The 10,936-nt window shown below is 56.3% G+C and overlaps 4 protein-coding genes across 4 annotated transcripts; 2 read left to right on the top strand and 2 right to left on the bottom strand.

Moving 5' to 3' along the window:
- Positions 1-71: 71 nt before the first annotated feature.
- On the top strand, positions 72-1,012 carry SLS55_005729 (uncharacterized protein; the record flags this gene model as incomplete). Its single annotated transcript, XM_066777173.1, has 2 exons — positions 72-507; positions 582-1,012. 2 exons carry the CDS (start codon positions 72-74, stop codon positions 1,010-1,012), a joined length of 867 nt encoding a protein of 288 aa, XP_066633015.1.
- A 969-nt stretch (positions 1,013-1,981) lies between these two features.
- On the bottom strand, positions 1,982-2,367 carry SLS55_005728 (uncharacterized protein; the record flags this gene model as incomplete). Its single annotated transcript, XM_066777172.1, has 2 exons — positions 1,982-2,086; positions 2,140-2,367. 2 exons carry the CDS (start codon positions 2,365-2,367, stop codon positions 1,982-1,984), a joined length of 333 nt encoding a protein of 110 aa, XP_066633014.1.
- A 1,560-nt stretch (positions 2,368-3,927) lies between these two features.
- On the top strand, positions 3,928-7,510 carry TFC4 (transcription factor TFIIIC subunit tfc4; the record flags this gene model as incomplete). Its single annotated transcript, XM_066777171.1, has 4 exons — positions 3,928-5,412; positions 5,467-6,382; positions 6,431-6,649; positions 6,699-7,510. 4 exons carry the CDS (start codon positions 3,928-3,930, stop codon positions 7,508-7,510), a joined length of 3,432 nt encoding a protein of 1,143 aa, XP_066633013.1.
- Positions 7,511-7,671: 161 nt separating this feature from the next.
- Positions 7,672-9,847, bottom strand: SLS55_005726 (uncharacterized protein; the record flags this gene model as incomplete). Its single annotated transcript, XM_066777170.1, has 3 exons — positions 7,672-7,798; positions 7,848-8,234; positions 8,292-9,847. The coding sequence occupies 3 exons, from the start codon at positions 9,845-9,847 to the stop codon at positions 7,672-7,674; spliced, it is 2,070 nt and encodes a 689-aa protein (XP_066633012.1).
- Between the last annotated feature and the right edge of the window lie 1,089 nt (positions 9,848-10,936).

Genomic DNA, 10,936 nt, shown 5'->3' with positions numbered 1-10,936 from the left:
CTCTTTTTTCTTTCCAACACTCCCCCATCTTCTGCCGCCCGCCCCACTGCCCTAGTAAACTCCACTTCAGCATGCCTCAAGCAAAGCCCAAGCCCTCAGAGATTGCCGCGGAGGCCAAGAAAACCTACATCCCCTACATCGAGAAGCGCATGCCCGAACATCCCGCGCGCTCAATCCTCATTTCCGACAGCGCCGAGATTCCCATCAGACCGGATTGCAAGTCGAAGCAGAGACTCCGCGTGGCTGTCATCGACGGCGATCCTGTAGACGTAGCTCTCGACTGGTATCAGTACGGCCGCCAGAACGGCACCATCACCTCATCAGCTCAACGAGTGCCGGTCGTCAACATGGCCAACGAGAAGCGTGCAGGTGGTGACTGGGAGTCCGGCCTGCTTGCCCCCGAGGAGTGCTTCGCCCGAAGAAGTAACCTCGTCCACTCGCTCGTGACCCCTTGGTCGGGGTATGCGACGGCCGCACACGGACATTATCCGATACCGCAAAGAGGTGGTGTATACTCACCTTCAGTTGGTAAGAGACGTACGTGGGACGTCACAAGAACTTCCGGCTAACAGCCTCCACAGTCGTCTACCGCGACGGGCCAGAGTCGTATCAGCTTTGGAGGGAGTTCAGAGCTTTGCCCGTCATCTCTGTCGCCCCGGTGCGGCGCCCGAAGCTGGACGAGACCGGCACGCAGTATTCGTTTGAGCAGGAGCGCGAGCTCATGCTGGACAAGATGCGGGCTGTTCTGCGCATCGCTGCCGCTTGGGGCCATAAAGACGTATGCCTTGGTGCGTTTGGCGTGGGCCCCATTTTCCGCAACCCTGCTGCAGAGGTGGCAAGAATGTGGAAAAGCCTCCTGTTCCACGAGAAGGAGTTTCAGGGTGCTTTCGTCAACATCGTCTTTGCCATAGAGACGAACCAGCCGGGAAACGCAAAGGGCGGAGCTTCGGAACACGAGATTTTCAGACGGGAGTTTGACCCCTCGAATATCTTCAGAACGACGTACCGGTAGGCAAGGCACACGCCGGGGGTTTTGGCCGGTCAGGATCATACATGTGGGAAGGGTCATAGCTAGTGTCATGCCAGGACCTCGACGTTCAGGCGCTGGCGCTCCGTCTTCGTCGTGGTCCGGATCCTGCAGTCAGTCGGGGTCTAGAGGGAAGTAAGCCAGGCATTTGGTAGTGAAATGGAACTCCAAGCTTTTGACTTCACGTCATGCAGCGTCTGCTCGGCGGCGGAGAGGGTTTAGCGCGACGCAAGGGCAGGCGTCGGCACTGCAGACGAGGGACGCAGATGATCTTGTCCTACCGGCAGGCGGATCGCAAGCCTATTCCCCGAGAGCGATCCCAGCAGCCCCGCTCCTGGCGCCGCCGCGCCCTCAGATAAGGTTCGACACCCCTGTGGCCATCGTCCGGGGAGGCGTTTTGCCGGAGAACATGGCGGGCGGTCCGGTAAGCAAACGTCCGCGGCAGAGGAGGCGGCTTGTGAAGGCGTGTCAACCGCAGACGAGTGGGCCAGGTGTGTGAGAGCCCGGCAGCTGGGGCAGCAGACGCAGGATCTCGGCTGGCTTCCTTCAGCCATGTGTACGTTAGCCCAACTCACGCAGGCCGCACATCCGCGGATGCGACTCCGCCATACCGGAGGCTGTGCATGCGCCGGACCGTGATACTGCGTCGAGCCGTGGATCGATCCAGCCAACACGCCGCCGTTGGGGTTGCAAGCACAGAAGACATGCAGCCCGGCGGCGGGTCTTTGCCGACAAGTGACAAGTCACTGGCGCCACGTCCGCCGCAGCCGCAGCGTACATGAGTTTCAGACATCAGACTCGACAAGCAGCTTCCCGCATCTACGCAGTCACCCTTTGCCACATAATAAAGATGCTACAATCCCACACCGACTCCGCCCAGCCAGACCCGCGGAGGGGAAATTCCTTACTGATTGCTTGCTGCACTCGGTACTCGTACAATGCGCCCCACCACCCTCACGCTTGGCTTTGCGACAGCGGCCTGGCACCCTCGGCCTGGAGCTGTTTCAGTGTCTGCTCCTTCTTGTGCTCGACGACTCGTCGCTTCTTGAAGTATTGCACCTGCGCGCCGTCAGCATCCGCCGCCTGCAACCCATCTGCCGGGCAACGCTCACCCAGCTGCTGGCGCAGTTCTGCGCAAATGCCTTGTCCTCGCGGCCGCAGTGCGCCGCGGCCTCGTTCTTGTTGGTGACGCTGTCGATGATGTTGTGCTGGTCGAGGCACCGGAAGAAGCTGTCGCGCGCCTCCCAGCATTGCGCGCGGCTAGACCGGTCGGGCGCTTCAAAAGCACCGTCCGACGACGGCTTGGGGCCGGCGGGTGTCGACGAGGAAAACCAGCCCATGGTGTGCGTTGAGTAGATGGCGGGCAGTGGAGCGCGGGTGGTTGTCGATGGACGTGGGACGGCGGTACCTAAGCAGTATGACGGAGCACGCCAAGGCCGTTAGGTAGCTCAGCGCTGCCCGGCCGCTAAGTCAGCAGGCAGCGCGCGCTCGGAGGTGCTGCGTGGCCGCCGCTTCATTGTCGCAAGTCAGCGGCCGCCTCACGCTTCTCTCTCCTCGCCCAGTCTCCCGGCAGATGAGCCCCGGGTAGAAGCAGCGCACGCATGGCTCGCCGCCGTCGACCCCCAAGGCCCGGCGCGCTCGCGGATGTCGCCCCGCTGCGCATCTTGACCCAGATCGTCCTCCTCCAGCTCGCCTACTACCTATCCGCCGCCGTCCTGATCGTCTTCACCGCCCTGGTCGCGGGCCGCGACGTCAGCCTCGACCTGCTGCTCAGCTGGCGCAGCCTGCGCGGTGACGTGACCGTCGGTTGGATGCTGGGGCTCGTGTGGATGCTCAACAGCTTGATATGGTATGCTCCCCTGATGCGTCTCTCTGCCGCCCGCTCCATGCGCTAACGTGGCTCCGCTCCCCAGCGTCATATACCTTCTCCTCTTGGTTGCGCGCTCGAAACTGATACCCGACTTCGCCCTCACCATCCACTTTCTCCACCTCATCGTCACCTCGCTGTATTCGCACTCGATACCATCCCACTGGTTGTGGTGGACCGTCCAGCTGGCAAGCGCTGCCTTGATGACGTTTCTGGGGATATGGAGCTGTCAGTGGAGGGAATTGCAGCCCATCAACTTCGGCGGAGGCGGTGGTCCCAGTCGTCCGTCGAAACGTGTCGACGCTCCCGTCGATGACTCGCAGGAGGGCGAGGGTGCGAGCTACGGACGTGGCCGGGGGCGCGGAAGAGGGCAGTATGAAATGGTACCCATCAAGGAAACGGATGAGAGCGTGTAGAATTACTTCGTTTTTGAGCATTTGGATGGCGTTTGGGTGATAGAGACACCAGGTACCTGGTCCCGGTAGACGCGCACTTGAAAGACATTCGGCCACATGATTTGGCTGCCTTCCAGCGGGGGGAGGAGGGAATGGGGTTATCATTACGACACTTCCTCTGCCGTTAGGCCCAGAAGTTTCATCAAGACTGTAAGGCAAACCAAAGATAGAAGCCGGACATGTTGAAGCGCCACCTTTCCGCTCTTCTGAGAAACAGCTGGCGGTGCGTCCGCCAAGTCATGCTGGCAGAACCAGGTCAATGCAATGCAAGTGAGGTCCTGCTGTGTCTCGCAAGTCTAGCTGAGGCCCAGCCGAATACAAATTCCTGGATGCCTCTGATAGCTCGTCGCCTAAGGCATTGACCCTAACAGGTGTAGGAGCATGACTCGCGAGGGGCGGCTCGTCTGACTCGCGCGTCGGCTGCTTCTTTTGGCTCGTAGTTCTGCCGCCCTCACCCATCTTCTTCTGCTCCTCATCCGCCTGCGCCACACCTGCGCGTGCCTAACCCATGAGCTTCCGCCGCAGAAAAAGGACACTTTCTAGACTCTGTGCGGTCGGCTGACTGCGACGTGCCCGCCATGGATGACTACAACCAGGATTTCTACGCTGGCCCACCCGAGCATTATGCTCACCAGGACCTGCAGCACAATCCTTTCGCTGCCATGCTGCCTCCCGATTACGCCTACCCTCCGCATGCTTCTGACGCCCAGTACCCCTCTGAGCATGGCTACTATGGTCAGGGCCCCATCGTCCACGAGGGTTTCATCCCGGCCATGGAAGACGTCCAGTACCAGGACGAGCAGATCAACTCCAGCTACTCCACGCCGTGGACTGCTCACCAGGAGGATGACATGCTGGATACGGATGATGACATGATGATGAATGAAGAGCTCGTCCTCAACGGCGACTTACCCGGCATCCACGACGCTGCTCTTGATTCCGATGAAAGTGTTAATCCTGGCGGTGTCTCCGATGAAGACTTGGACTCGGATTTCGATCTCGATGAACCTCCGAAGAGTCGCGGTCGTGGACGAGGCCGAGGCCGCGGCAGAGGCCGTGTTGCAAGAGGATCCCGCGGTCGCGGCCGTGGTCGAGGCCGAGGTCGAGGTCGAGGTCGACTTGGTGCTGACGATGGCGACGGAAGACCGCGCGGCGCTCCAAGAGCAAGAAGAAGACCTCGCGAAGCAAAGGATCCAGGTCCAGAGTTCAAGGACACGCTTGCCAAAGCAACCCAGGCCTGGCTCAGAGAGGACCTTGAAGCCGCCATGAAGCATGCCGGCGATGCCATAAAGATAAATCCGGAGGTCTTTGCCTCTTACAACCTTCTTTCCGAGATTCTGTACGCCAAGGAACAATATGAGGAATCCGTACACGTGCTCTCCATGGGTGCAGTCCTCCAGCGCGATGTCAGCTTGTGGCACAGAATCGCCACCAGGGTTCTCGATCTTGAGGGTGATGAGAGGGCTCGCTTGGAGTGGGCTCATCGATGCTACAGTCAGGCTATTCGCATCGACCCCAACAACTGGGAGGCTCGCTGTCGGAGGCTTGATTTCCAGCTCAGGTTTGACCACAAGGGCCAGGCCAAGTCGGAGCTAGAAATGATGTTGAAGATCGAGGGCCACGAATATGAGCTGGACCGCATTCAACAACTGGCTGAATTGTGCGCCGTGACACAAGAGCCTGAGCGAGCTGTCGAGCCTTTCGAAAAAGCCATCGAATATCACATGGAATTCCAGAAGGACGAATACAGCCAGCTTGACTGGCAGATTCTCAACAGTTACCTGGAATTGATGCAAACGCTGAAGCGGTACGATAGCGCCATACCTCGGCTGCGGTCAGGGGCAAGGTGGATCCTTGGTCGGCAGAAAGAGAGCTTTTGGGATGACCAAGCGGACGACCGTGAATGGGATCTGGACGACGAACCCCGAAGGATCCAAGTCCAAGGTTTTATGCCCGGCGAACATGACAAGTCTGCCTATGGTGCTGGTCTGCCACTTGAGATTAGAGTTAAGCTGGGTATGTTCCGCCTACATATCGGGCCGACGTGTCTTGATGAGGCTATTGTGAGTTTGTTTCCCAAAGGTGTCTAGGATTCGTTCACTTACGGTTTGTTGCAGGCACATTTCGAACACCTTGAGCCAGAGGACGATTCGGAGATGGCTGCTGTTTTTGACTTTGACGATCTATTCAGAGAAGTTGCAGACGCACTTACCACGTCAGGGAATCACGCGCAAGCACTGCGCTACTACAACGCTCTGCGGAGGGTACCAGATGTTCCACAAACAGCGCTGTACATCTCAATCGCAGCGTGCCACTGGGCACTTAAGAACGGCGTGGAGGCCGAACGATCTATCGATGCGGCCCTCGGTGCAGCCGGAACAGATCTCTCCGCCCGTGTCCAGGTCGCACGCTTCTTCCAAGAGTGGGGCATGATGCAAAGATGCAACGACGTTGCTCAGGATGTCATTGCAAAAGGTGGCATTGACCTCGTCAGGAAGGCCAAGCTGAATGTGCAGCTGCCCACGCAAAGAGCCACACAAGCGAAGGAATACGTGAAGAAGCCAGTTTCAGTCAAAGCTTCAAGACTCCCAAGACCAACCGTTCTGCGCGAGCTTGCACCGAAGCCGACAACTCTCCAATCCCTCGAACCCAAAATGTCTCCAACTAGGCCTAAAGAGGCAAAGGAAGTCAAAGAGCATAAGTCGAGACGCCGGCTCCGTGGGCTTCTGGATTCGGAGAAGGAGAAGCTGGAGGGGGCCCAACAGCGTGACAGAGCAATCCGGGAGATGTACCAAGAACTCAAAAGCATCGAGGACCTTGTGGATGAGGGCGATGAAGAGTCAACAGAGACCTACATGGAGTTTGCCGGTCAGATGGTCGACGAGTTTCGTAGGATGGAGGCTTTCTATCCAAGAAGAGACAAGCACGTCAAGTTTGTGGGATACATTGGCCGGAAGGGCAGTCATTTCCGGATGAAAGAGTCTGCTCTTGCGTATCTGGCGACGGTTTCCAACCGCGAAGGTGCTTCAGAAGGTGGGTACAATGGCAACTGGTTGAAGTACTCGCGCTGACATGCAGCAGGAGACCCCAACACACACCTCAACGTCGGGGAACAGGCTCCCGAAGACTTCCACGATATCCCTTTCAATGAGTGGCTTGACATCTTCTGCCGTTACGCTCTACTGGTTGCGAAACACGGCAAGAATAACCGCTGTTGGACAGTCATCCAAGCTGCTGCCAATGCAAACATTTTTCACCACAACAGTCAACGGGAGCATCACATCTACGTTTGCTGGCTAGGTAGGCCCTTCTCCATTCTACACCGGCGCCGAGGACTGACCTGAGGTAGCGTGCGCTCTGGTTCTGCGAGACGAGGAACACCTCTGCAACGCCTGTCGCTTCCTCATCAAGCAGCACCCGTATTCCAACGACTCGTATCGACTATTTGGTCTGATAAACCGACTGTATTCCGGCCACCGGTCTTGGTATAATGGAGGGCCGTCTCAAAAGTTCGTTCTCCGCCTCATCAAGGCAATGGACTTTGCCCTGCTCGACAAGGAGTCCCGTCTCGTGTACAAGTTTGGTGATCAAGAGCGCTCTGGATACACCAAAGGTGGCCAGAACGACGGTAACCCTGAAGGGATCACGGAGGTTAATGTCGCTCTCCTTTCCATGTATGGACACGTACTCGCGAGCGGCGGGGCGTACCTCAACGCGCTGAACTACTTTTTCAGAGCGTATAGCGTGGAGCCAAACGACGCCGTGCTCAATTTTTCCATTGCGATAGCATACATGCAGCATGCGATGAAGCGGCAATCCGAGAACCGGCAATATCAGATCCAGCAGGGTCTAGCTTTCCTGCACCGCTACTATGAATTGCGGAGCAAGTCGGGTGCTGCCGTGCAACTGCAAGAAGCAGAGTTTAACGTAGCGCGTGTCTGGCACATGCTCGGTCTGTATCACTTGGCGCTGCCGGCATATGAGCGCGTGCTGGCCCTGGAGCGGCGAATCAGTGCCGAGCACGCCAAGGAAGGACGAGACGAGCTGCTCAGAGTGGAGGACTTTTCTAAGGATGCAGCATTTGCGATCCAGATGATCTTGGCGTTGACAGAGGATTTCCAAGGAGCTCGGAATCTTACCAGAGAATGGCTAGTCATATAGACAATCTCAACCTGAAAGGTGGTTGAGGTTTGTTAAGCGTTGAACGTACTCTAATTATTACAAACTACCACGAAAATGCCACTTCATCAAGCAATTCTCGCAGTAAATGATCAAGCAAATCACTGTAAGATTGGAGGCGTTTGCTAGGCGGTATAGCCGCTTTATAGACCACGGCTGCTGTAGAAAACACGGAGCACCTTGTCCAAAACAGCCTTCACCTTCTCCGCACTGAGCTTCTCCTTGCGATCGAAGGAGTAAAGACCGTTGGTCTCTTGTTCGATGTCAGCCCTGCGACATGGGTTAGCAAACCTTCAGCATGCGATGCAATGGTACTCACAGCTGCGTGTACACAAAGCCGCTGGAGTGGCCCGCCTGGACGACGCCCATCATGAGCCGCTCAATCCTTTGCAGCAGATCATCAGGATCGCTGGCAGTGGTGTAGCCCCACTCGTCGGCAGCATCACCCGAGGCAGCGGCAATGTTGATACCTCCAAACTCGGTGTTCAGGGTGACGGCACCAGGACGGTGCTCTGCACCCGGGTCCAGGCCCGGGATGGGTGCAACGAACATTGGTCTGTCGGCCTTGGGAGCAAGAATGCCGTCCAAGGTGGCGCAGGTCTCTGTGAGAGCAGGGGCATCGCTGTAGTCATGGAAAGTCGTGAGATCGGTGCACACGTGCTCCCATCCACAGTTGTCGTTGATGGGCCTCGTGGGGTCGAGGGTCCTGCAGAACGGTCAGCTTCTGGAAGGGGGTGGGTTCAGGGTGCGCGAGTCGACCCACTTGGTCATGTAGTACAGAGCGCGGATGTGGTTCCGCTGCTCGACATTGTCCTTGAGCGACGTGTATGCCCAGCTTTCGTTGACGGGGGTCCAGGTGATGATGGAGGGATGGTTGATGTCCCGCTTGACGGCTTCGATCCATTCCTGGTTGAAGCGGTCGACATACTGCTGGCTGAACTGGTAGGCATTTGCCATCTCGCCCCACACAATGTACCCGAGCCGGTCGGCCCAGTACAGGAACACGGGATCCTCCACCTTCTGGTGCTTGCGGCAGCCGTTGAACCCCATCTTCTTGCACAGCTCGATGTCGGCCTTCAGGCTGTCGGCCGACGGCGGCGTCATGAACGTGTCGGGCCAGTAGCCCTGGTCGAGCGTCAGGGCCTGGAAGAGCGGGCGTCCGTTCAGATGGAGCGCGCCATCGCCCTTGGTCCAGTCGAGCGAGCGCATTCCGGTCGACGTCTTCACCTCGTCCACGAGCTTCTCCGACGAGTCGAAGAGCCGCAGGGTCAGGTCGTACAACAGCGGGTGCTCGGGCGACCAGAGGGCCAAGCCCTGTCTCCAGCAGCGCTCGCTCTCCAGAGGGGCGTCTTGCTGCAGCGCTGCCGGCAAGCCTGAGAGCTGCTGCTGCGAGAGACGCAGCCCGAGGCCCAGCGTCACGTGGTCCTTCTCCTTGGGGAGGTCCTTCCTGGGCGACGTGGCGACGGCGATGCCCGCGAAGCTGGCCGCGAGCTCGACGCTGTACTTGTGGCCAGCCTTGCGGCCCAGCACCGCGATCTGAGCGTGGAGGTCGCCGGAATCGATGTCGTTGGCGCGCAGGACGGTCCCGAAGCTGCTGTCGGCAATCCTCGCTGCCGGCACCGTCTCCAGCCAGACCGACTGCCAGATGCCGCCCGACGGCGTGTAGAAGATGCTTTCCGGCTTGGCGCCCCAGTACTGCTTGCCTCGTGGCTGGGTGAGGTCGTACGCCGAATCGTAGGCCCGGACGGTGAGCCTCAGCGGGCCAGAGGGCACCGAGTCCAGCTCATCGGTCACGTCGATCTCAAAGGGCACGTGGCCGCCGCGGTGTCCTCCCACGAACCGGCCGTTCAGCCAGACCTTGGCTTCGTAATCGACGGCACCGAACCTGAGCAGCGCCCTGTCCCCTCGCTCCTTCTCCTCGGCGGTGCGGATGTCCTCAACGGACCGCTCGTACCACAGCACCTCGTGATCGCCGCGCTCATTGATGCCAGAAGCGGGCGACTGGAACACAAAAGGCACTTGGATCTGGCGCTTCCGATGAGTTGTGGCTGCCAAGCCCCGGAAAGCCAGGTTGTCTCTGAGCAGGTTCTGCGTGCCCGCAGCAATCTTCTGCGTAATGCTCTCGCTCTCCGATTCATTCGCGGGCCTGGAAGACCCGGCTCCGGTGGCAATGGCCTGCTCCGGGAGACCCTTGGTCTGCCAGCCCTCAGACAGCCCGGCATCATCGTCGTCAAAGAGGAAGTCCCACGGGCCATTGAGAGTTTTCCAGTGCACGCTGGCGCGCTCGAAGTCGGGGCGGGGGTACGTTTGAGCAGCCATGTTAGGAGAGCAATAATGGAAACCAATCGACGGTGTAGAGAATGTGAAGGACGAGCTGTCGTTGAAGGGTGGACTTAATGTAAGTGCAATCGCTATGTACACATGTCCTTAGTGGGGAACGTGGGGTATGACGTAACTATCTCTCCCTTAGCCTTAAATAAAAGAAGTATATCTATTAAAGAGGCCCCCAGCGAAGCGCGTAGCTGACACTCGCCGCTCGTTGCTAGGTAGAGGCGGTATTCGCTCGTCGCTGGTAGCGGTATTCGCTCGTCGCTCGCTGCCGGTAGTTAGTAGCATTCGCTTACCGCTCGCTGCTAGTAACGCTTACTGCTCGCTGCTAGTAACGCTCGCCATTTGCTACTAGTAATGCTCGCCGCTTGCTGCTAATGCCGTTCGCCGTTCGCCGTTCGCTGCTAGTGGCGGTATTCGCTCGCTGCTGCTAGCGGTGGTTTTTATTATTATTATTATAACCTTATGTAGGCGCATGGATTAGAACTAATATTCTAATGTCATCTATGCGAACCTTCCTTAGCGAAGCGAAGCGTAGGCGGTAATTACTACTACTAATATTCGCTTGCCGCCGCCGCTGGTGTTTTTATTCGGCAAATTATCTAAATACCTAGTTTTTTAAAAATAATTTCTAAAATATCTATACCCTTATCTAAATACCTATCTAGGTATCTAGATAAATAATAGACCTTATATAAAGTAAAGTTTATAATTTATAAATAACTAAATATTTAGATAAATAAAATATAAAGTAGAGTATTTAAGTAAATACTTTTTATTAAAATACTTAGTTTTTTAAAAAAATTATTTCGACTTTATTTCTTTATAGAAAAAGATAAAACTTTTAATTTAAGTACTTTATATACTTTATTTTAATAGTATATAAGAATCTTTCTAAAATCTTTTACTATTTAGAAGAAAATTAATTTTAAAATTAACGTATTTTTTATTTTTTATTTAAGCTATTCTTTAGAAGTTTTTTTTAGAATCTTTTAGTATTTTATAAGAAAATAAAGTAAACTAAATACTAAACGTCTTTAAAATAAAATTTTACGTAAGTTTATCGGCAAATTACTAAAA

Source organism: Diplodia seriata, assembly GCF_021436955.1.
Source record: "Diplodia seriata strain FDS-637 chromosome Unknown scaffold_5, whole genome shotgun sequence".
In the NCBI taxonomy this organism is placed as follows: Eukaryota; Fungi; Ascomycota; class Dothideomycetes; order Botryosphaeriales; family Botryosphaeriaceae; genus Diplodia; species Diplodia seriata.
The sequence above is the reverse complement of the archived record's forward strand: the minus strand, read 5'-3'. Positions and strand labels throughout refer to the sequence as shown.